The sequence below is a fragment of the Canis aureus genome, chromosome 36 (genome assembly GCF_053574225.1).
Source record: "Canis aureus isolate CA01 chromosome 36, VMU_Caureus_v.1.0, whole genome shotgun sequence".
Taxonomy (NCBI): Eukaryota; Metazoa; Chordata; class Mammalia; order Carnivora; family Canidae; genus Canis; species Canis aureus.
Genome location: NC_135646.1, coordinates 22,247,046 through 22,272,947, shown reverse-complemented (window position 1 = coordinate 22,272,947; position 25,902 = coordinate 22,247,046). Strand labels below are relative to the sequence as shown.

The 25,902-nt window shown below is 37.1% G+C and overlaps 1 protein-coding gene across 6 annotated transcripts in view; it reads right to left on the bottom strand.

Moving 5' to 3' along the window:
- The window catches only part of SATB2 (SATB homeobox 2), a 289,211-nt gene that overhangs the window by 142,566 nt on the left and 120,743 nt on the right, over positions 1-25,902 (bottom strand). For all 6 annotated transcript variants that reach the window (XM_077885433.1, XM_077885436.1, XM_077885434.1 and 3 more), the window contains one exon: positions 17,253-17,429. In XM_077885433.1, the coding sequence (XP_077741559.1) occupies positions 17,253-17,429 (177 nt within the window). The remainder of the gene's footprint in view (positions 1-17,252; positions 17,430-25,902) is intronic.

Below are 25,902 nucleotides of genomic sequence, written 5' to 3'. Positions count from 1 at the left end.
CAGAGAACAAATCAGTTTTATCTGTTCATTTTGTGGTTTAGTGTCGTAGGTATTTTAGAAAACATAATTTATAATTCCTCATGCAATTATATATGAAATTAAATCATCTCACTTTTCCAGAAGCATCAAAATATTTCAGATTAAGTAGAATGCACTTGTAATGTCTTTAAAGTTCTCAACACCCAATCTACTACAAGAAGAAAAAAAAAAACAAACATATAAAGGAAAAACGGGGGAAAATATGTAGCATTTTAATGAGTCTAGTCATATCAGGTCAAGCCTGTAGAAGCTTTTACTTATGTTCACTATTGTAACAATACCTAATTGTGCCATAGAGAGGAAGTGTGTGGCGGCTAAGCCAATCCCTCAAGAAACAGAATGCCTGGATTTGAACATTTGAATGTTGGCTCCCTCACTTAACTTGCTGTGTACCCTGGGGTAATTCAGCTAACCTCTCTGTGCATCAATCTCAGATGTAGCTAACTGTACCTATGTCACACATCATTTGTGAGCATTAAATGAATTTACATATGTAACATACTTAGAATAATGCCTGGCACATAGTAAGCTCTGCATTTGCTAGCATTATAATTAGCAACAATATGCATCTCACTCTATTTTTAAAGGACTAAACACCCATAAAAACATAACAAGAGTATGTCCTACTGACCAATACTCGGCCATTCCAATGAGAGACCAGAAAAACGTGTCCTTCTAGTGGGCCCTTGTTTCGGTGATAAATTAGTTATTTTAGTAAACCTCCGAGACAATGTAGCCGAGATCCCTTGTTAAGGATTAAGGGGCACCTCAGTCTCCTGGAAGAACTCACCATCCCCATTAGTGTTTCAATCCCCCTGATTTACAGCAGAATTGGACGTATTCTTTCTTAAGTAATCTCTACACCCAACATGGGGCTCAAAACTCATGACCCCAAGATCAAGAGTGGCATGCTCTACTGACTAGGCCAGTCAGGTGACCCCTATTCTTTTTAATTTACCTGGGTAAATTTAATATCTGCTGAGAGACTTCGGACAAATTCATAATCTTATCATTACTCACAACAGGAAATTTCCCCTTAATAGTAAGAGTTGTTGATGCTAACTGCATTAATTTCAACTACAAATGGGTGCATTTTAATATCCATTAGGGGTCACAAGTGAAAAAGAAATATAGCAGCAAATATAGCAGCAAATAACCTAATGTGCTACCTAAAGTATCTTTGACTTATACACTTTTATCATAATGAGACACTGGCTTCATAATTAAAACTCTTTCATGGAACGTGGTATTTTGGCCACATGAGTACATTTCAATTGATAATCTAAGTTACATCAATCCTTGATATGTCTATTATAATACGCACCTAAATATTTATTGAAAGCAAATAACATCTCTCTATCCAAGGGCCACCACTGTAAACCACATAGGAAGAGAAAGACCCCTGCCTCTGAGGACAGACCTCAGTGTGGGCTGAAAGACAACAGAAAAGCACATAGAAAGAAGCCGATAAGAATGGTGCCAGTGATACTATTGGGAAGGGGTGCAGGGTGGGTGCCCAAACACATCTGAATTCTAACTAGACTATTTCACACCTGCTAAACTATAAGGAAGACTATGAAAAGAAATTGGGTCAATCTTAGAACTATAAAATATAGAAGGGAGCCAGAAGCTGCTCATCTTTTTTCCATGCCCAGCAGGATCCAAGGTCCTCTAGAAACAAATCACCATGAGGGATCACAACCCACTGCTCCTGCAAGTATGAGAGCTTTCGTGATTTGTTTGACAAATTCCCTACCTCCAAGAGTGGGCTGTGCTCAATCAATTCAAGTACAGGAAAAATCTTCCCTAAGAGTTTCCCACAATGACTCTTAAATAAAATCTCCATCCTACTGTACATGGCAAAATACAGAGGCCAAAAAATAGACAAACTGTCATCAGTTATTAATTCCTGGGCCAGGGACACCTGGGTGGCTCAGCGGCTGAGCCTTCAGCTCAAGTCATGATCCTGGGGTCTAGGATCGAGTCACCCGTCGGGCTCCCTGCATGGAGCCTGCTTCTCCCTCTGCCCGTGTCTCTGCCTCTCTGTCTCTCATGAATAAATAAATAAATCATAAAAAAAAATTCCTGGGCCAAGGGACATCTTTAACACAGGACTGTCACTGTAAAAGTAGTAAGCACTCAGTAACTAACCCACACAATGCTGTGTATGTGTTTTTTCAAAGAGGAGAAAGATCAAAATGTGGGTAAGAACAAGACTATTATAAAAACAAAACACGAAATCAATTAACTAAGGTTTTCTGAATGACACAATGTTGTAATTTTTTAATCTTCCACCATATTAAAAAACTCAACTCTTTACCATAAGGCAAAGGTAGAAGAAAGAAAGCAGGTCAATGCCAATTTCTTCTTAAATAACTGGCCTTTCACCTGTGATGAGCCAAATAAGGAAATATTCATTTTCAAAGGATAATTCTATTCTCATCTAAATGTTGGAATAAGTCACTCTGATCGTCTAGCATGAACTAGGGACACGGTCTATACTTAACATCTCCTAATTTACTGACTACTCCTAAATCCTTCTAAATAATCAAAAAAAAAAAGCTAATGTTTCACATTTGATTTGAAAACCAAAAGCTTCACTATTTTGTAGTATTAAAAATAAAAAGAAATATGTAAATTACACAGGATAATAGTGAGTAAAAAACCACAGGTGAAAATATTGCACATATCCAACCTCAATTCTGTAAAAGAATGCCTTGAACCAAAACTAAACAGGAATTCCTGAAAGTGTAATCTACATTTATCTCTAGGAGGTCGATCCCTCGGGTGATTTTATCTTCTTTCTACTTTTTCTGTATTTTTTAGTTTTTTTTTTTTTTATAACTAACAAGCATTAGTTTACTATTAGAAAAAGATTTTTTTTTAATTTGTAAGTTTATAAAGAGCTTTAGATATCCAAAAATGGGGTCTCATAAAGTAAGTTCTCATAAAATGCCATCCCAAGACAGCAAGTTCAATTTTGTTATTTAGACTCAAAATAAGCTCCCCAACTCAATACAAAAATAGATATGTTCAGTTACCAATTCCAAAATGTCAATCTTTGGTTCATGCCTGTAAAATATAGTTACTATCAGTTTGAATTATAGACTAAATTCACAGACTGGAAATATAATGCCACTGAATGGGATATTGGTTAAGTACACATTCTCTGGAGCCAGTTTTTGGTGTCAGCCAAGCTTCTTCCCACTCTGAGGTAAATTTACCTCAGCGTGCAGTTTCCTTATTGGCAAAATGTGGACAATAATATTATGTACTTTGTGGAATTATAAGGATTGAATGAGTAAATATATGTAAAGCACCTAGAACAGTGTCTGGTACATAAAAATTACTAAATACTGGTGTATAATATTAAATAATACCAATTTTATTAAATATATTCATAACATGTCTATCTTGTAAAAATTTCAGTTTCCCTTAAAAAAAATTAAACCATGGCTTAATATAAGCTAATTCTGACAATATTGCATTTATCCTATTCTAAAAATGAAAGGGTCCACACTAGAATAGTTTTCAGAAAACTGAGATTTAACCTTTTAAGTGCCTACCATCATTTTATTTTTAATCCTCAAATCCTATTCAAGCTCTTCAATTTAGTTCTGGCTAAGGAGAAGCCTAAATTTGCCAAACTCCCTTATGGACAAGATGGGGATAATAAGGTTAACATAGCATAATATAATGCCAGGTCCTACCTAACATTATATGTATTTCTGGTTTATTTCTTATGTCTCCTACTGGAATGTACCTTGAGGACCAGGGCATTATGTTTGGCTCTTTGCTGTGTCCCCAACACTTGGAACAATGCACAAAATATTTGTCCAATGAATGAAAAGCATGATACTGTGCAAGTGAATTAAGATGTGTCTCTGGTGCCCACGAGACTAAAGATCTTAATAAAGAGCTTTTTTTTCCCCAAGTAATTCTGATATATTTTCCATTGCAGAGTGTCTAAAGCAGGCCCTCTTTCAAATAAGTCTCTTCTCCACCTCACAAGGAATCCAGTGTATTCATAATAAAACAAGACATTTAAAATTGTTATTTATTGCTGTGGCTCTGCAGTATATATCCTCAAGAAGAAGCACCATCTGAAGTTGGTAAAACTGCTCAGAGCTTTTGATCAAGAACAGACAGCCTTCTTAATCTGCACGCAGGATGGTAGGCCCAATTTTTATCAGGGAGATTATTAGACTTTGTAGGGCCAAATCATTGAGGGCAGAGGTTTGCCGGTGCTCTGAGTTTTCCGGCATCTCATTCTCTGATTTACAAAACTGACAGAAAGAATATGTCGGATGTATTTGTCTGCTGACTGCGCCCCGAGAAGCTGAAAGGAACCTCGGGCACTGTCTATTTGCATATAGCCTGCAGCGATCTTTTCAAACCCAAGTAAGGAGCTTGTAAAACAGGAGCGCAGATTTGCTGTTCTGTCCTGGGTGATATTTCCTCAAACCAGAAAGGGAGAGGAAAAAAACCTTTGTGTTTCTTTTCATTGACACACAAATAATTTTGCCAATTACGGTTTTTGAGTGAGCAAATGGCACTCACTCTAGAGCTCTCGAAGCTACCATAAAAAAAAAAAAAAAATCCATTGAGTTTCAAAGCGATGGGTTTTAAAAGCTCATCACAATCAAGTGAAATCTATCTAGCATCTTGGAAACCAAACCAAGTTGCCCATGAGTGACCAAATGACCAGCAGGATGTATTTCATCCCTGTCTCCCATGACCACCACTGAGCTTGTCCTCTGGTCACGCTGCAGATAAAAGATGCCCCTAACATTTCAGGATACCACTCTGTGTGCCAAACTACATAAATAAATGATAAATAAACTGCCCACTAACTGATACTATGCAGATGAATGAATTATGAATTGAAATGCCATAATAATTTAAGAGTACAATAATATTGTATCTGAGAAAATTTGGCCATCCTAAGTACAAATTTAAAATGTATACTAATGTAAGAAGTGAAAGACCTATAATTCTGGTATTTCGTAATTTTGCAAAGAATTAAGTGAAATTATAAGATTTTGATGACAGAGTTCATATCCACTTAAAAAAAGAAAAAAGGCAGCAGGGAATTTTTAAAAAGCGTTTTAATACTACAAAATGCTCTATGGCCAAGAATTTTTTTTGTTGTCTATCATGAATATCAAAACAGACTCTAAGATTCCTAGAGTTGAAATATGATGATGTAGCACCAAGACTGAGAGTTGTATCTTTGGAGAACTTTAAACATAAAAAAATCTACCCAAAAGGTAATAGCATAGCACTATCTATTGTAGCACTCATAAATGTTTCAATAAATACGCTTTTTATTAAATGAATTATTTCTTGAATGGAATTTCTTCTTCTTAAAGCACAGAGAGACCTGAGATTTCAGTAAATGACTATCTTACATTTAAAATCTATATTTAGGGATCCCTGGGTGGCGCAGCGGTTTGGCGCCTGCCTTTGGCCCAGGGCGCGATCCTGGAGACCCGGGATCGAATCCCACATCAGGCTACCGGTGCATGGAGCCTGCTTCTCCCTCTGCCTTTGTCTCTGGCGCTCTCTGTCTCCCAGTCTTTCATGAATAAATAAATAAATAAAATCTTAAAAAAACAAATAAAATCTTTAAAAAAAAATAAATAAATAAAAAATAAAAAAAATAAAATCTATATTTAGTAAAAGTCAGTTATACTTTAGAAGGATAAAATAAAAAATTAATCACAATATAAATTGTACCACAGTATCACCAATTTTAGGTTGTTGGTTTCCTACTCATAACTCCTCAAAGCTATATATCTTTAATGAGATATCCTTTAATTATTAAATAAAAGCTGTATATCACTGTGGATCAAGCTATTTAACCTAGATCATTTTACATGAATACCAGAACATAGAACCCAGATGATCAGTCCCTCTAGCTCATGGACATTCACACCTAAATTTCAAAAAGAGGGATTTTAAGCAATTTTTTAAATTCACCAAAGCCACCATGGGCAATTGCCCCAAACAATACTGCTAAGCACACTTCCCTCATCATAGAAGAAATAAATGAGCTAGTTTTTTTTAATTAATTATCTTCACTGATATTTTTTTAAATGAGCATTCAAGTAGAAATTGCAAGGTCAGAGGTAAAGTGAGATCAGACTAATTTTTTGTTTTAATTCACTGTCCTTAACAGTTTTTATCAAGTATTTCCTATGCAACTGCTAGGCAACCTGCATATCAAATTGGATAGGGTCTTGATCCTCTACAAATTTAGAGACAATAATTCAATCAACTGACCTTCATGTGAACCATATTTATATATTTTAAAAAACATATTTGTGTCAGTATAAACAAATATAAAGAATACAGAACTATAAACATTTACATTAGATATTCATTTTTTTTAAGATTTTTTTAAGAGTATGCCCACGAGTTGGGGGAGAGGCAGAGGAGAGAGTGAGTGTCAAGCAGACTCTGCTTAGCAAGGAGCCCCACAGGGGGCTTGATTTCACAACCCCAAGATCACGACCTGTGCCAAAAACAAGAATCAAACACTTAACCAACTGCGCCTACGAAGTGCCCCTCATTCCTAAATATATATTGGACAAGGAAATAAAATATCATTATTCTTCCTTTGGCATTTAGAAGTAATATTTCAGGCTTTGCTCTGTGCAGGTGAATAAGCATATGTACACATGCATATATGAATATTTAATTTTATGTAGTAGAGGAGGGAAGAGTATAGCAGGGTTGTTAGAGATTTGTATCAGCACAGCCAGTGTTTTATATTTTGGCCCATCCAGCTCTAATGAGGGTTGAGACATGGTTAACAGCAATTTTGGACAGCTTTTTTAGCTCTCTTTTGAGAGCCACAGAATTTTTTAAAAAGCAGTTTGTTTGTTAAAAGATTGCTCCAAGGCCTAAAATTTCTAAATATGCACCTTTTTTCAACATTGCCCTTATAAAGAAAAAACTGCTGAGAGAGTCTCCCAAACATGAGAGTTTAATTAAAGAAGGAAAAGTGGGGAGTGGGGGGGGAGAAGAGAGAAAGAGCCAAAGAAAGAAACCAAGAAAGCATTACAAGGCAAGAGATCATTTTAAACATTTTTCAATAGGGAAAATATTATATTTTCAGAGCATAAAAACCTTTCAGCTCCAGACAACATATGTCTTTTAAGCATCCTCCCCCAAAAACAAAAAAATAAGTGTGATTTTTCTGAATTCCATTACAAGGTTATGATTGGGCTTACTAATTATTTATTTAAAATCATCATATTTTCAGCCATTTATAGGGTTAAGATTTTCATTAAGTTCAGCAAAATTTATCAACAAAAATAATTCTGAATTTAAATGGCAAACATTAGTTTTAGAAAATAATTTTTTTTAAGCAGGCTCCGTGCCCAGCATTGAGGCATCCAGATGCCCCTAGAAAAGAATTTTTAGGGAACCCTGGGTGGCACAGCGGTTTAGCGCCTGCCTTTGGCCCAGGGCGCGATCCTGGAGACCCGGGATCGAATCCCACGTGGGGCTCCTGGTGCATAGAGCCTGCTTCTCCCTCTGCCTATGTCTCTGCCTCTCTCTCTCTGTGTGACTATCATAAATAAATAAAAATTTAAAAAAAAAAGAATTTTTAAAAATGTAAGAGGATGAGAGACACATCAACCAAGTACAATATATAGGTCTGTATGGCTCCTGATTTGTTTTTTGTTTTTTTTGTTTTTTTGTATGGCTCCTGATTTGAACAACAAAATATATATAAATACTAAAAAGAAAATTACAAAATGGGAAATTTTTTAACATTGGATATTCCATGACATTCAGGAATTACCTGTTTTTTAAGAATCATGCTGGTATTGTGGTTATGTTTTTAAGGTAGTCTTTAAGAGATACTTAGTAAATATTTATGGACAAAATATGAGGCTTAAGATATGCTTTAAAATAATCCAGTAGGAGAGAAATAAGATGTGGGAAGGGCAGAGATGAAGCAAGACTGACCATGAATTGCTAATTGTTGATGCTACATGATAAATTCATAAGTATTTAACACACTAATCTCTCTATTTTGTATATGTTGCATGTTCCCAGAATAAACACTTTAGAGAATTAAAGAACAGAGCATTTCAGGCACTGAACAATCTAAAAGGGAGTATATTCATTTCTAATGATTAAATTTACTCTCAAAATAGCTTCTTCGTAAAGTTCTTCCCAATAGTATGTTGTAAAAAGCTAGTTCCCTGAAAAGTATACAATAAATAAATAATATATAAAATAATCAATAAATAATAAAAAGCCATTCCTTTAAAAAATATCCTCATTATTTTGTTTTTAAGTCCTATTCTATTTATCCTTACCGCTGTTTCTAGTTCACAGACTGAAATTATTCTCCTATATATAATGCCTTCAAAAAGATAAGGTCTACATAGACACTGACCTCTAAGTTTTGATCAGAAGAATTTGGATCCCAGCAATCGCGTAAGTATCTTTCGAATTAAGAAGGTCTTTGAGTCTAAAAGTTATTATTGGGAGTGTTTTGCCATCATGAATGCAGCCAAAACATCACTGCCCAAGCGATGATGACATGGAATAATTCACCATGGAAATGGTGAAGCTGATCACTAAAGAGTCAAATTGTATTTTATTTCTGATAAAAATAGCTAATTCATGAATGGGAGCCAACTTCACAGTGATACACAAGGAAAAAAGTTTTCATGGATAAAGTTTAATAGAAATGAACCTTAAAAATACCTGATTTTGTTGTCAACAAACATTTATTGAATTCCTATACACTTCACACTGTGCTTTGTATCCCTCTGTTTTAAGGGAAACAGTTTCTAGATCATGAGTCCAAATATAATAATTACTGAAGACAACAAACTGGCACTTTTTAGAACTGCATATATTTCTCCAGGTTAATAAATAATACTTTCAATCCATTTGTTCAATCTTCCAACACTGACTAAATGCCTACCACAAGTGCTACCCTTGTGTTCTAAAAACATGGGCCTCTGAGAACCCCAGAGTTGCACCAATAAAAAAAAGTGAACAAGCCTTTTTAAAAAATGAGAAAACTGTAGATAGAAGTGGCAAATAAATAGCTTTCCTTTAATGAGGCAAAGCAAGGATTTCCTGAAAATGTTAACCCATATTTTCCATCTGGTCACCTACTTCTAAAAACTAAGAGTAATTCTTGAGTATTTTTCAAGATAAAATGAACATTTATTTATAAGTTAGCACTAAACTTGTAAACAGATTTTATTTTTTTTTTTTTGCAAAGAGATTTTATACGTATTTCTATTCTCTGAACCTCAGTAGTCAGTATTTCTGAGCTCAGAGGATGAAAAATCAACTAATAATCTACATACTAAACTTTACTTGTATTACTAAACTGGCAAAAAAAAAAAAAACCTCCATGAAAGCAAGATTTTTTTCTCAGTTCTTTATCCCTAGAGCTTAGAATAATGACAGGAACACGGTAGGCATTTAATACTGCTTAATTAATTAATTTAAAAATCAGAATTGCTGAGGAATATGCTTTATTTTCATATCAAGAATCATTTAGGCTTCATAAGTAGGTACAGTATATTTGAATTACTCAACCTACTACAGGCCTTCTATTTAGTCTTAGGAACTGGCTTCAGTAGATACCATCTCTGTGAGATTTGTTTTGTTTTTTTTTTAATGAAGGCTGTCTCAGCTGCCTTGAAAAAGTATCTCTATGTATAATCTATCATAATTGAATATATATATATATATATATATATATATAATCATTATCAAATAAATGTAATCTTGGGGCGACTAGGTGGCTCAGTCAGTTGAGCCTCTGATTGACTTCAGCTCAGGTCATGATCTCAGGTGCTGAGATAGGGCCCCAAGTAGACTGGGATTGGAATTCTTTCTCCCTCTCCTTCTGCAACCCCCCCACCACCACCTGCCATCCCCCTCCCCACCCCCCGCCCCACGGGCTCACAGGAAGGAAGGAAGGAAGGAAGGAAGGAAGGAAGGAAGGAAGGAAGGAAGGGAGGGAGGGAGGGAGGGAGGGAGGGAGGGAGGGAGGGAGGGAGGAGGCTTATGGATTCAGTAAGCACCCAATCTAAAAGTCCCACCTTTGAGGGCTTACATCAAAGACTAAGGAGCAAGCATTAAATAAGAATGGACTCCTATCCCAGCTCAATACTCTCACTGATGAGGTCTAACACAGAACAGCCCTGTGGTTAAGAACTCTGACTCTGGAGTTAGATCCTTGGGCTTTAGATCTCAGCTTTCCAGCCATAGCCCTGTGTGTCCAGGAAAGTTACTTCCCTTGTTTGTCTCAGTTTTCTCATCTGTGAAATGGGGGAACATATAGCTTACTTCAAAAACCTGTTGTGATATTTAAATGAGTCAGTACATGTAAATCTCTTAGAATAGTGTCTGGCACCCTGTAGCAGCTCAATTAATTTTACCTAGCACTTTTGAAACTCTAAGAAATCCCTTGGTTTATTTATACATCACAGGACTCATCACTGTCTTACTCTATTTTTCATCTTAAACTGAAAAAAACAGCAACAACACAGAAATACATCTATATCATGGACAAGTTTTCACACTTATGGATTCATAAAGTGAACTGCTTATCAAAATTGGATAATAAGGTAGAAATAACAAACTCCCACTTATTAAGAGAACTCATGGAGAAAGTAGAATTTCATACTTATATATTCTTTCTGATTAAAAAAAGAAGACAATCCATTACCATATAATCCCACTGCCCCCACTGACAACATTAATAGATTTCCTTTCTTTTTTCTATGCATATATGCATTATTTTATATAATTGAGACTGAATTCGGAACTCTGCTTGATTTACATAACATGGTATTAAATGCATTTTTGTGTCACTTTTTTAAAATATCATTTTAAATAACTGTATAAATGTAATTATTCCAACTTAAACAAGAAAAAATGGTAACTAATACACCTTCTCTTGAACCTATAATTTTTATATACTTATGAACCCAAAAATAGCCAGCCAGAAATAATTTTTGCTTATTTATTGCTCAGTATGTTTATTTTTAAATAAAATTTTCTGGTCAAGAACAAATTTTACAATCTTAAGAAACAAGAACAAAACTGGAGACATCATGGTCCTAATCTCAAATTATAGTACAAAGCTATAGTAAACAGAATGGTATTGGCATAGAAAACAGACACACTTCAAAGTAAAAAAAAAAAAAAAAGAAAAGAAAAGAAAACAGACACACAGATCAATAGAACAGAATAGAAACACCAAAAGTAGGGATCCCTGGGTGGCGCAGCGGTTTGGCGCCTGCCTTTGGCCCAGGGCGTGATCCTGGAGACCCGGGATTGAATCCCACATCAGGCTCCCAGTGCATGGAGCCTGCTTCTCCCTCTGCCTGTGTCTCTGCCTCTCTCTCTCTCTCTGTGACTATCATAAATAAATAAAAAAAGTTAAAAAAAAATTTAAAAAAAAAAAAAAAAAGAAACACCAAAAGTAAACCCATGTATAAATGGCTAATTTACAAAAGAGAAGCTAAGAATATACATGGAAAAAGCACAGTCTCTTTAATAAATGGTATTGGGAAAACTGGACAGCTACATGCAAAAGAATGAAACTGGACCACTAACTTAAACCACACACAAAAATGAACTCAAAATGGATTAAATACTTGAGTATAAAACTTGAAACCATAAAACTCCTAGAAGAAAACACATGTAGTAAGCTCCCTGACATAGGTTTTGGAGATGATTTTTTTGGATCTGACACCAAAAGCAAAGGCAATAAAAGCAAAAATAAATGAGTGGGGTTACATCAAACTAACAAGCTTCTACACAGCAAAGGAAACCACTAACAAAATGAAAAGGCAACCTACTAAATGAGGAAAAAAAATTTACAAATCATATATCTGATAAGGGGATAATATCCAAAATACATAAAGAACTCATACTACTTAATAGCAAAAAAAAAAAAAACAAAAACAAAAAAAAAAAAAGAAAAAACTAATTAAAAAATGAACAGAGAATCGAAACATGCATTTTTCCAAAGACATACAGATGGGCAACAAGTACATTAAAAAAATGCTCAATACCACTACTTATCAGGGAAACGTAAATCTAACCACAGTAAGATACCACCTGACACCTGTTAGAATCGATGTTATCAAAAAGACAAGAAATAACAAGTATTGGCAAGGATGTGGAGAAAAGGGAACACTTGTGCACTGTTGGTGGGAATGTATATTGGTGCAGCTACTATGGAAAACAGTATGGAGGCTCCTCAACAAATTAAAAATATAATTAACATATGACCCAGAAATTCCACTCAGGAGTTATCCAAATAAAGAAAACAGTAATGAGAAAAGAAAAGAAAGAGAAGAGAAGAGAAGAGAAGAGAAGAGAAGAGAAGAGAAGAGAAGAGAAGAGAAGAGAGGAGAGGAGAGGAGAGGAGAGGAGAGGAGAGGAGAGGAGAGGAGAGGAGAGGAGAGGAGAGGAGAGGAGAGGAAAGAAAAGAGAGAAAAGAAAAAAGAAAAAAGTAAAGAAAAGAAAAGAAAAGAAAAGAAAAAGAAAAAGAAAAGAAAAGAAAAGAAAAGAAAAGAAAAGAAAAGAAAGAAAAGAAAGGAAAAAAAGAGAAAAGGAGAGAAAAGGAGAGAAGAGAAGAGAAGAGAAGAGAAGAGAAGAGAAGAGAAGAGAAGAGAAGAGAAGAGAAGGAAAAGAGGAAAGGAAAGGAAAGGAAAGGAAAGGAAAGGAAAGGAAAGGAAAGGAAAGGAAAGGAAAGGAAAGGAAAGGAAAGGAAAGGAAAGGAAAAAGGAAAGGAAAGAAAGGAAAGGAAAGGAAAGGAAAGGAAAGGAAAGGAAAGGAAAGGAAAGGAAAGGAAAGGAAAGGAAAGGAAAGGAAAGGAAAACTAACTTGAAAAGATATATGCACAGCCATGTTCACTGCAACATTATTCATAAAGCCAAGAGAGGGAAACTATGTATGTGTCTATCAGTGAATGAATGGATAAAGAAAATGTGGTGTACACACATACAAATATTACTGAGCCATAAAAAAGAAAGAAATTTTGTCATTTGTGACAGCATGGATAGAACTTGAGGGCATTATCCTAAGTGAAATAACTCAGAGAAAGACAAATACCATATGATCTCACTTCTAAGTGGATCCTAAAAATTTTTTTTAATTCAAAAAAACAAGCTTTATAGATACAGAGAACAGATTGGTGGTTGCCAGAGGTGTGGGTAAGGTGGGCAAAAGGGGTAAGGGAGTCAAAAGATACAAGCTTCCATTTATAAAATAAATAAGTCCTGGGGATATAATGTACACTATGGTGACTACAGTTAATAATACTGTATTGTATATCTGAAAGTTAAGAGAGTAAATCTTAAAAGTTCTCATGATAAGGAAAAAAAATTCTGTGACTATATGTTGGTGATGGATGTTAACCAGACTCATTGGGGTGATTATTTCACAATATACACAAATATCAAATCATTATGTTATATACCTAAAACCAGTATGTTTATGTCAATTATACCTCAATAAAAATATATATAAATAAAATTCTAAAAGTTATTTTAAAATTTACAGGAAGCAGAGGGAGGTAAGATAACCTTGTAACCTTGTCCAGTTACAAATTCAATCAAATGTGCACAGTGAGGAATCATGTTGCTGCCACCGCCATCTCCCCAAATCCACCACCCACGTTAGCAATTACGAACACTTAGTAGGATAAAGAATTCTCTCCACGATGTGGAATGATACCTAGCTATTACCAAAAGCTCTATGGGGCAGAACTGAAAGGATGAAAAGGAAAGAAGAAAGGGAATGACCAAGTTTAATTTGAGGGAGTGAGGAGGGTTACTACATAGCAGTTCCCTAGGTTAACACTCTTCTAAAACTAGAACACTTTTGATCCAGGGATACGGACTCAAGGTCCACCATAAAATGTGCTTGCTATTCATTAGCTTTTAGGCTACCTACTCCGGGAAAAGCAAAAAGCCTGCCATCTTTTGACTTTAATGCATATGCAAAACAGCCCATCAAATGTATCCTGGATTTCATCCTTGGGAATCAGAGAGTTAATGGTATATGTCCTGGGAAATGGAGGGTTTGGGTCAGTTAGAAGCACTGTGCCTATCAATTTATCTTTTGCCCTAATCTTCTTTTGAGTCCCAGTATGTGGCTTCAAATACAGGTTATTGTAAAGTGGTGGTGGGTGGGGGGGGGTTGCTGTTGGAAATCACTGAACTCCATTTTAGTGGAATTTCTATCCTTTAGAAACAAATATTCTCTTACTGAAGTCTCTTAAGCTCACTGGAAGGGAATGCCCTCTCAAAAAAGGAATGGACTACTCCACACTCAGAAAAGCACAAGGGCCCTACCTTGTCATCAGGACCTGAGTATCACTTCAAAATAATGACGCTGCTAATATATTTTCTCTTTCTGGGGCAATTTGAGTACCATCCAATTCAATTATTGAAGCTTTTTATGTCACATCAAGATAAAAAATCATGTTTCAAGAGCCTCAATTTTTAAAATAGGCTAAGGTGCTGGGGTGGCTCGGTCAGTTAAACGCCCAACTCTTGATTTCAGCTCAGGTCATGATCTCAGGGTTGAGAGATGGAGCCCCACATGGGGTTCCACCCTGAGCACGGACCCTGCTTAGGATTCTCTCCTTCCCTCTTCCTCTGCCCCTCCCCGCCACCCCACTCTCGCATGCTTGTGCTCTCTTTTTCTCCCTCTCTCTAAAATAATAAATAAATGTTTTTAAAAAATAAATAAAATAGGCTCAAGCAACCCACTCTCCTTGCAGTTTAGTTCTGCCCAACTTTTCCAACACAGGAAGAAGAGGGTTCAGAAATGCTGTTTCTCTGCTGCAAATAGATTTGCTAGGTCACCCAATGACGTTCTCACCTTGGGAGAATTACCTAAACAATGAACAAACAAAATCAAAACAAAACGAAACAAAACAAAACTAGACCCATACAAACTCCGGACTTTGCGCGGTCATATTTTGTTCTACCTCCTTTTCTAGCTTTCTCGCACTCTGATGCTTGCCCAGCACACAAATGACCAGTCTTATCATACATTGTTTGGTCTGTAATAAATACGCAGCAAATTGCCTAATTTGATGATCCAAATGACAACAAAGATCTAACACGTTCATTTCAATACAAACAATTCCAAGTTTTTCCATTTACCCAAAACAGAGATCAGCCTAATTTAAAACTAAACAAACTGCAATTTTCCCCCCTCTGAAATTATAGTACAGGACCTAGTGCTAAAACCTTTGTTTACCTACAAAATAAAGTATTAACTGTGAGCTAGAGTACCTTCAGAATGTCGATTCAACTTTTTCAAGTGTAATATTCAGTATTTTCTAACCACGGTTTTCAAAAACTTTGGGGAAGCAAATATTTGCTTGTGACTTTTCTCCTGTCTAATCCTCCACTGTAGACCATACCCCTTGCTAGTGTATCTATCTCACCTTGGTGGGTAGAACTCTCAGTCCACACCACTGAATGGAACAGTGTGGCTCCCTAGTGCAAATTTCCTGAGAGCCCCTTCCCTGAGCATGTGCCAAGAATCAAATCTTGGCCACTTAGTGCTCTGTGCTCCACATGTGAGCTCACGGCGCGTTGAGCAGCCGTGCTAACTGAGATGGATAGCCCTGTCAAACAGGAAGCTGGCACACCAGGATGCAAGCAGTGGGATACAATGACCTTTACATTCATGAAAAAATATCCCTAAAATGGCATGAAAAGTTTATGGGGGGAAGAGGGGGGTTTCTTTTATTTCATTTAGGCACATAGCATAAAATAAAAGCAATGGTGCCCAGTATGCAATTTGCTCGGGATCAAATCTTGAATCCCTTACACAAGAAAGTCGTCAGAGAAAGGAAATGAATCATCCTTTATCACACTACTTTGAAAGCAGTGGACTTAACAGTTCAGCTGTTATTACTGCACCCGACAGGCCAAGCACTCGGATTCAGACCCCGCTTGGACTCATGATGATCCATGGTGTACTACCTGCCCTGGGAAAACATTCCCAACCCCTGGTTTCAGATGGGTTGCTCTCTCGATGGAATTAAAATCTGATTAAAAAACTTAAAACCTTTTTAAGATGGTGATGAACTGCTTACAGAATCAGAGTCAAGGGCTTGGATATTAAATTCCCTGTCTTTGGTCACCATATTTGTAACTTTGTATTTATTGCTTAATCTCTCACAGTTTTCTTATCTGAATAAATGGAGGCTCTGACTGACAGGATTTATATAATGAGGGACTTATAAAAAACATTGCAAAAATCTGTGGTACATATACAAATGTTAAATAAGAATAGTAATATAGAAAATTAATAGATAAAACAAGACCAGGAAGTCACATATTTCCCTCCCTTGGTTATAATCATTATCATAAACTATACAATTCAATCACTACAGCTAAAATACGATAATAATCATTCCACTGGGTCAAAAATTTTTTTTTTCATTTTTCAAGGTTTAGGGGATATTTGTTTTGTCAACTCCTTGCCATGAAAGAACAATGGCTAATGCTTCAGAGTGAAATAACAATGGGCTCCCCAGTACTGTACAATTCACACAGAATAATGACACAATATTTAATTAAATAGATAAAACGAATTGATCACAAAGACACTGAGATTTTTGTTGTTGTTGTTGTTTTGTTTTGCTTCTTTTTATTTTTTATTAATTTTACTGACTGGACTACTCTGAAATTAGAGCAATTATCAAAGATACAAAAGTTTGGTAAAATACATCCATTTTCTTCTGCTTAATTAAAAGCTGAGTGTAAAGTGCAGAAGCTGCAGGCCCAAAGCAATAAATAAAAGTAGGAAAATGAAAGCTTATAAATCACGTATTAAAGTTTGGATAGTTAGGACCAAATATCTCCATACTCTGAGAACACTACTTCAACTACTTAGAGAAAATAACAGAACCATCAACACCAACGAACCTATGATGAGTACTGCATTTTAAAATGCATATTTCTTTTGGTGGGCCTAGAGGTGCTGGTCAAATGCTTGCCAAAGCAACCAGAAAACAAGATGCTGCAAGAAACATTCTGCTATTCATTGTCTGGAAAAGATGTTAAGCGTGATCATTCTCCTCCAACCCTTGTTTGGAGAATTGTTTCAGGAAACATATTCTTCCTCAAATCAGGACACACAGAGGCGAGGGGAGGAGAGGGGACACACATTAATACCTTGTGCCTGAGCTGCGGAGCTGTGGGAGTACCCCAGGGCCAGGAGCGCCGTCTCCACCAGCTGGCTGAAAAGCACATCTTTTCGAACCAGGACGAACTCTGCGTGTTCTTCTCTGTTGTCATATTCAAGAGAGCCATCCAACTGCTCCACCACACAAAAGACAGGAATCATCAAACCTGCAGAAACAAAATTCAAGAGCAAAATACAAACATTACAAAGCGAATCTCAGTCACCGTGATGAGAAGGGAAGAGGCAGTTATAAAAGTTACTCGTCTGTGATCGACAATGCTTTAGATCAAGCAAGCCTCTTAGGCGGATGCCCCCCCACCTTCCTTATTACTACCAGAACTGCAGCAGAATTGCCCTGCACAAGGGCAGAAGCCCTCGGATTCCAGCCACTAAAGTGTGGAGTTTGCCAATCAGAGGTGTCCTGACTGAGACCCTCACTCCACAGCTGGCACATAGCTGAGGTCGAGGTGACCTTCTAGACCTGTACATCCTTCACGTCTACGGTTTTAGCACTAACTGTTAATTAGGACTAGTATTTCCAGATCAGATCTGCTTTTGTCTGGAAATGTAAGATACCTAGTAGAGAGGCATATTTCATTTCAGGGCCTAAGCTATCATGTGAATATGTCTAAGAAAGTCAATAGGAATTTTTAAAAAGTCACTCTTACATCTTTTAATCTTCCTAAATCCTGGTAAATAGGTCATCAATTAGCCTGGAAATACCGTGCTCACAAAAATCTTAACTGACATTTAACTTATGTCAAAATATACACCCAAATGTAAAACTTTGTCCTTTTTTTTAAATTATTATTTTACATATCAACACCAGTTACCACTATCAAGGGAATTGTCTCCTCTTGTGTTTTCAGAGAAAAGAAGTAAACTACCCTAAAGAATAAAGCAAATTAGTCTAGTTGAAAATCTGTTGAAATCTGTTGTCACTGAAATATTTCTCTGCTTTGTATCAAAGTGTGAAAAGCTAAAAAATGTTTAATTCGCCGAAGATTTTTTTATAAACTGTTTTTTATTTTTAAAAAAGTCATACAGGCATTTAAATCTAAACATAGCCAAGGCATAAGAAGATCAAAGTTTTACCAACATACGAGTAATAAACATGGACTCTGCCCCATGTAATTCACACAAATTAGTATGTTATGGAATAAGATCTGTTCTGGGTCTTCTCTCTTCGTGCAAGAAAACCAGAAGTTATAAAGGACAGGTGGGCCGGGCCAGCGGAGAGATGAGGGGGAGGTGGACAATTAGTTGGTCACTGCTGAAGGCACTTTACAATAAAAATAAGAGCTCTGTGAAAATGGCATATGGGCTTCTGCCTGTGACACACAGGCTGCACGGGGAGTTCTTCTAAAAGCCCCTCCCCTCTGCCTAGACCCTAGAAGCCTCCTGAGTCACTCTGATCTGGAAAGCTGACGGTGGGAGCAGACACTCTGCAAACTACCAGGTCACAGATGTAGGTTTTTGTTCTAAAGATAATACAATGGTGCAACTGGTTCCCATGTGCTAATTATTATTATTAAAGATAATAAGTATAGGGTGTAATTATTAAATATAATCATTATTAACAATAATAATACTTATTAAGAATTGTTATCATTAAGGATCATGGTAATTATTATTAAGCCAGCACAACAGTCTAACAAGTCACACCATACCATTCCCTGGGACAACTACTGACTCTGTACTCACTCTTAAGAACAATACGGCAGCATCATGGTTGTTAGCCAAATATACTATCTGTGGTATGGATTTATGGAAAATAGGAAATAAGGGTGGAGGCAGACTGATTGTTTTAGACAAACGAGGTAATTTAGCCTGCCTGGCCACGTGATGCCTTATAAAATATTTTTTTTTTAATTGTGACCAGTACCGGCATGCTTGCTTATTTATGCCCAATTTATTCCCAAATGTATGTAAGACGTGAAATGAATAACATAAATTAGATTGCCTCCAAATTATCTTTGTGCTCATTCATTTATCCATTTTTTATTTCCCAAACACCTACTGTGTGCCAGGTATCCCCTGTGGCTTCAGAGATACAGGTAAGAGCAAGTATGATATGGGTCCTTCCCTCAATGCTGTTGAAGGTGTTGTAAAAATCTTCCCAAGCAAGCATAATGGCATTTTATAGGACCTATCCATCAGTCCTTACCAGCAGAGAATAACCCCTAATTAGACCTTTTAACTCTTACATACTGGTATATGATCTTTGTCCAAGGAAGCAGGTTGATTTCTACTTTTAATGATTTCAGTGTATGCACACATAGGGCCATGTAGTCAGTGGTGCCATAAGCTACCTCACCACTAATACCTATGTGTACATAAGTTTCAATGCTGAAAATCCATGTGCAGTTCCTAATGTCAACATCTGAGTGTCACACATCTGGGAATCACAGATAAGGCCTTTCAATGAATCTAGTTGCCTCCATAAGTGATCATGTATCCATTACTTAGGAACCATAAATCTTCCTCAAGTCTGTGGTCAACTGAAAAAAAAACCTAAGACCCTATTAATTTTTAAAATTAAAATGTTCAAGGATTGAGATACAAAATACGGCATTAAAGGGGTCTATGCTATTCAAGAACTTATGTTTTGAAAGAGTCAGTTACCAAAATATTTCCTAAACATTTTAGTTCAGTAATTAAAGAAAGCAGTTATCCCACATGAGAGCAATAACTCCTTCCAGTCAAAAAGCAAACACCCATCCTTCACAGGCATCACCTATTTTTAAAGAAAGAAAGAAGAAAAAAAAAAAGACTTTGAGGTCATTTATAAAATAAAACAATATTAACCACAAGTGTATGACGACAGAATTTATAGTCTGAAAGCACATAAATGAGCTACTAAAAAATAGAGTCGTTATATAAAGAAAAATGTACCTTTTTACTAGAATTTCATAGATCTAAGCAATTATGACATTTTTTTCAATGAAACACACTTTTTACAAAGGAAGAGGAAAAATAAGTGTGATTACTAGTAATAATAGCAAGAGAAATGAAAAATGGTAAAACAGTACAGTTGGGGTCAAGCGTGAGGAAGAAAATTAAGGCATAGGTTTTAAAAACTTAAAATCAGCAAATCCCTGGAAAAAAAACTATAAAAGGATGAGTAGAAATATATGTCAAAAAAAAAAAAGACATTCCATTTAGTCCCGGCTGCTCCCCCTCACTCTCTCCAGACCAAAGAGAGAAAAAAGAAAAGAGAAAAAAGTGACAGTGAATGAAAAGATAGGGAGAGTATTTGAAAAGCAATTCAAAAAAATCAATTAAGAATGGGAAGAATTAAAAAGTTCCAATAAAAGAATAACAATATAAAACTAAAATGTATTTAAACAAAATTTAGAAATGATCAAGAAGAAAAAAGAAACTCTTTTTCTAGCCCTGAATCTGGAACTTATGGCATTATTTTTCTTTTATTGTAGCACAGACCCATTTCCAGATGATCAAGTAGGGAACTTTGAACCTTTGATTATAAACCTCGCTAAGCCTTTTACAATTGTGGCAGGTTAAGCAGGTAGTTTCGTCTAAAGGACAGGCACACAGTCCCAGCCATTTGCTAAAGATGAATTGTTCTGACAATTGAGATGAGTGGTAAATTCTGTTGTCACAGAGGCAAAATAAGCAGGATATTCTTTCCACTAGAAAAATGCATTTTCCCAACTGTCATTAGTTCCAATGCTCAAATTGTCATTCTCATTGTGACATTATTTCTGAAGTGCGTATGATTATAAAGGAACCTAATCTTCACCACAGTAGCCAGGGGAACAGAGACAAATGCGAGATGGTCAAATGTGGTGGTGACTAGCTCTGTGTTAGGAAGCAGGCAACTCCTGGATCAAATCCTGCCGCTGTCATTCTTTACCTATTATAGGACCTTGATAATTTGTTTGACCTCTCTGGGGCTCAAATTCCTCCCAGCTAAGACACAAATAATAGTATCTACATCACAGAGTTGTTGTGAGGATTAAGCACTGTGAAATAGTTACGCTGTCTGGCAGCTGTCAAACAGTGCAATCTATTTGTTTTTCTTTTTTCAAAACCAGTATTGATACCGTCAATTAATACCATTATTACCATTAATTAATACCATTAATACAGAGGAAAATAAGAAACTAGTAACTTTTTTCAGCGTCCATAATCAGTGCTCATGAAATTTACTAAAAATCTGTTCTTCAGAATAAAAATGATACTCCTAATCATTGAATTACTTAAAGTGTTCCATGTGCCCCAAGCAAAGGGGTGAAACTTTTAAAGACACATATTTTATACTCTAAAACTGCTTGCCCAATAGGGTAGTAACTAGCCACATGTGGCAACTAAATGCATGAAATGTGACTAGTCCTCAACTGAGATGTGCTATAAATGTAAAATACACACTCAATTTCAATTATGTAATACCAAAATATAAATAAAGTAAATATATCATGAATAATTTTTAAAAATCACCTGCAAGTAAAAATATTTTGGATGCACTAAGTAAAATATAATATCAAAATTAATTTCATGTTTAACTTCTTTTAAATGAAGCTACTAGAAAATTTTAAATCCTACATGTGGCTCATTATATTTCTATGAGAGCTGCTCCAAGCAATCTGCCAACACCAACATATACAATGGTTTTTCTGACACAGGATAAAGTCATCACAAACTGATAACTAAGACAATTGTGCAATTGTCTTGAGCATTTCTTGGATGCCCCTCAGTTATCTTTCTTCTGTGTTCCAGATCTTAGGAGACTTGAGGACAGATGTACTGTTGGTTAAACTCCAAAATCTAACATGACATCTTCTCTGCATCAGGCAAAGTGCAGGCCATTGTTTTATTTCTAACTATATTAATCCAACTTCTTTAATAAGGCAAAGGTTTTTGATTTTTTTTTTCCCTTCCCTTCATTTTAAAGAACAATTACAGCTATCAGGAAATGCCACAACACCGACATGAAAGTGACCTAAGTGACCTGTAATGCTCTGGATACCTCACCTCAACAATCGAAAGATGAAAGAGAAAGTCCAGCAGCGAGGGTCTAGAAGATAGGATTATACTGCTTTCCACAAGTCACACAAAACAACCTGGCACTCGTGTAACACCTGCTAACTCACTACGTACTCTAGCATACACACATACCTTTATCTTTCTCCCCACCTCTACTCTATGAGAGGGTATTATTCTTCTCACCCAGTAAATGAGGAAACAAACATGCTCAAAGAAACCGAGCGAGGCACAAGTAGAACTGCTGAGGTTAGCCAATCTAAACCCCAAGCACGCTGCTTTCTTGGGGATGAATAACTACACTTGGAATCCCACACCCATAAAAATCGAAGGGCTTGGCCTTTTAGTAAAGGCCCCTTCACTGCTTGCAAAGTCCAAAAAGTGACATGCATTGCTTAGAAGTAAATTCACCTTTTGACATGTGAGGCACTGAGCTAGGCACACAGGAGTCCCTGCTCTTTAGTCACTCTGGAAAGGCTCAAATAATGAGTCACGCTCTAGTGTAGGTGAGAGTGGGCTCCAGCCTCCAGCCCAACCCCTTTGTCTCCTGGGTCCACCCTCATTCTTAGACCTGCCCCCTGAAGGACAGTAGCCAGTGTGAGATGATAGGAGGCCAACCTTTATCCTCCTCTCTTCCCAAGGGCTCCTGAAACCGTCTATTTTCAGAAGGAAGGCAGCCACGGGGCCCACTCCCTTCCCTGAAGCTGGCAGTATATCTGGTTCTATCACCTGAGAAGGTCCCAGGGCTAATTGAAGATTACAAAGGCTTTAGGGCAGAGCCTCTCATATCTGCTCTCCGTATAAAATTCAGCGTGGAGTAAAGCACCACACTTAGCAACCACCACAATCAATAAATCACAGAACCCTAAAACACTGAAACAAATTCTACCGTGTAAACCGAGTGAGCATGGGGTCTACCAGAGGGCTGGGAGAGGAAGGAGCGAGGGGTGGCAACTATCTTTTCTAATTGCAAATTTATTAGAAAAACAAAACAATTTACCTGTTCTAAAACCTCATTCTCCCTCTCCTCCCCCATCTCTCTCCATCTCTTCACACACACACACCTCCCCCCCCCATTCACAGACAAGAAGTAACTTCAGTATTAACCTTTAGTATTAGCCTCTACATGCTTCCTCCCACCCTAAAACAACAAAGGCAAGTCTGAGCACCAAAACTGCAGCAAGTAACAGAAAGGAAGAACACGGTGCCCCTTACCTCCTTCTTCGGGTCCCAAGCAAAATTTCAAGATGGATCAAGTATGTCTTTCTTACTCTCTTTTCTACCCCTGCTGTCCTCTCCCAGGCACCCAGCCTCTTGAGCTATAGTAACCAGAGGCTCCACATTCCACCATTCCACTCCAGCCTCCCATTCCCCCAGGGTCTGAGCTCAAAAATTCCAAAGAGATTAATAGATAAAAAGATGCTACACTTTGCTGTTTGAATGGTTTAGCAGTCCTTTAATCTCCTTAGATAGATATATATTTTTAAGATTTTTTATTTTTTATTTATTCATGAGAGACAGAGAGAGAGACAGAGAGAGAGAGAGACAGAGAGAGAGAGAGGCAAACATAGGCAGAAGGAGAAGCAGGCTCCTCCCAGGGAGCCCAACGCAGGACTCGATCCCCAGACCTGGGATCCCCAGACCCCAGCAGACACTCAATTGCTGAGCCACCCAGGCATCCCAGATAGATATATTTTCATTGTAAAAGAAACTCATTGTATCCCACATTAACTTCTAATGGAATTTCAGGTAATGCAATAAAAAAAATGTTTTCACCAGTCTTGGCGTGGTGGGGGAGCAAAAATATCTGGGAGCCAGGGAGCTATCCACAGGTAGACTAGAGGTCCTCTAGGCTCCTCTAAGCTGCCCCACTTTCCAAAGTTTCTCTCTGACCCTTGCTTGTGAACAAAGATTCTCTAAAGGATTAATTCATTTGTCTTTGTTGTTGGCTTTCTTTTTAAGTCTCACTGAAGAGGAAGCAAGAGCTGGCAAGAGGTGGGGCAAGCTGTGTTGTTCAAAGGTGGAGGAACACAGTTAATCCTCCAATGATGGAGAAGGTAAAATTTGCTTAATAATTACTCTAAGGGCATATTAAGTCATATATGCAGAAATTTTATTTCACGTTCATCCATGACCCAGTTATTTGTAACTCAAGGTTAAATCTCCAAATAAAGTTTCAACAATAAAGCTCCTTGATGCCTCTCTCCCTTTAGGAAGTGGGGTGGGGAGGTAAGATTATCAAGAAATACTTTATTCTCAGAATCATGTCTAGTAAAACCAGACACTACCAAGCAGCCCCTGAGGCAGATCTTAACTTTGGAAGATAAGAACAAAAATAGGCCAGGGGTGGGGCAGCCTCGTGAACTCTAGTCCTCTCTTATTATCACCCTAAAGGCTCAAACTGAGCTTAAAGTGGTAGGGGAAGGAGATGGGTTCTGGTCTTCCAAGCCTGTCCCCAGATTGAGAGATCACAATTCAACCTGAAGTCAGATCTGAAGGCTGCAGGATAAACTCCGCGTCTCTCAATACTCCTCATTTACAGAAGTGTGGTAGCAGGATCAAGTTGGCCGGGCAGTTTGCAAAACAGGATTTCACAGGCACACAGGAGGCACAGTGTGGCTACTTATCTAAACAAAAAAGCCTGAGCTACACCTGGGAACTGGGCCATAGCAAGCCTGATCCCACGGAACTCAATTCCCTGATGTCAGGAACCTCCAGTTAGAGTGAATGAGAAGCCTGCCTTTTCCTTCTCCAACATGGGCTGGACTTAGATAAGTCTTCTTCACTCTCTCACTCCCTGCTCCATCCCTGAGCCTGACTGATAGCAAGTCCAAAACAAATCTTGGTTCAGTTTAACAAAATGCTATTCTAGCTAGACATTAATAATAACCACCATTAGTAGGCAATGTCAGTTCTGCTTTTTTTCCCTGTTACTTCCCAGGTAAACCCATCACATCAGCATATAAGAAAAGATTTGCACTGCATTGCATTCAGCATCTGCACACAAGAAAGGCTTTCTAAGAAACAATCCACACAAGTGGACTTAGGACCTCACTCCATGTTCTCCAGGGCGGTGTGTGACCACTATTGACAGAAATTGTTGGCTTATCAGTCTATTGGTGTAAGACTCAAGGAAGGCATCGCAGTCTATTGGGTGTAAGACTCAAGTGGCTAGCAGCACTGTGCTCTGTGACTGTACTCATCCTGAAACCCTGGAGATCTGATCTGCAGTCCTATACATCCTACACTGAAGGACTGCAACATCTTTTCTAAATCAGAGTGACAAATGTTTACTGACCCCGAAATTAAAAAAAAAAAAAAATTAAGAAAAAAGTAGAATATGGAAGTTTGATTATCTCAGAGGACTTCAAACATTAAGTATCCCTTAGGTCAAAACTAAATTTTTGAGGTTCTTTTCATAGTGGGTTATAAATGCATATATTAATATAGTCTTGAGACTCAATGGTATGTTAAAATAAGTACACCATAATTTACTAATACTCATATTTATGTCCCTCGTAATATAAAATTTTATTCTAGAGGTGTCTGAGAAGATAATTTTTCAGATAGCATTTAGGTGGAGATGTATGTGCTGCTCCCCTCATTCTCATTATCCTCCCTGGAAAACCTATTTGG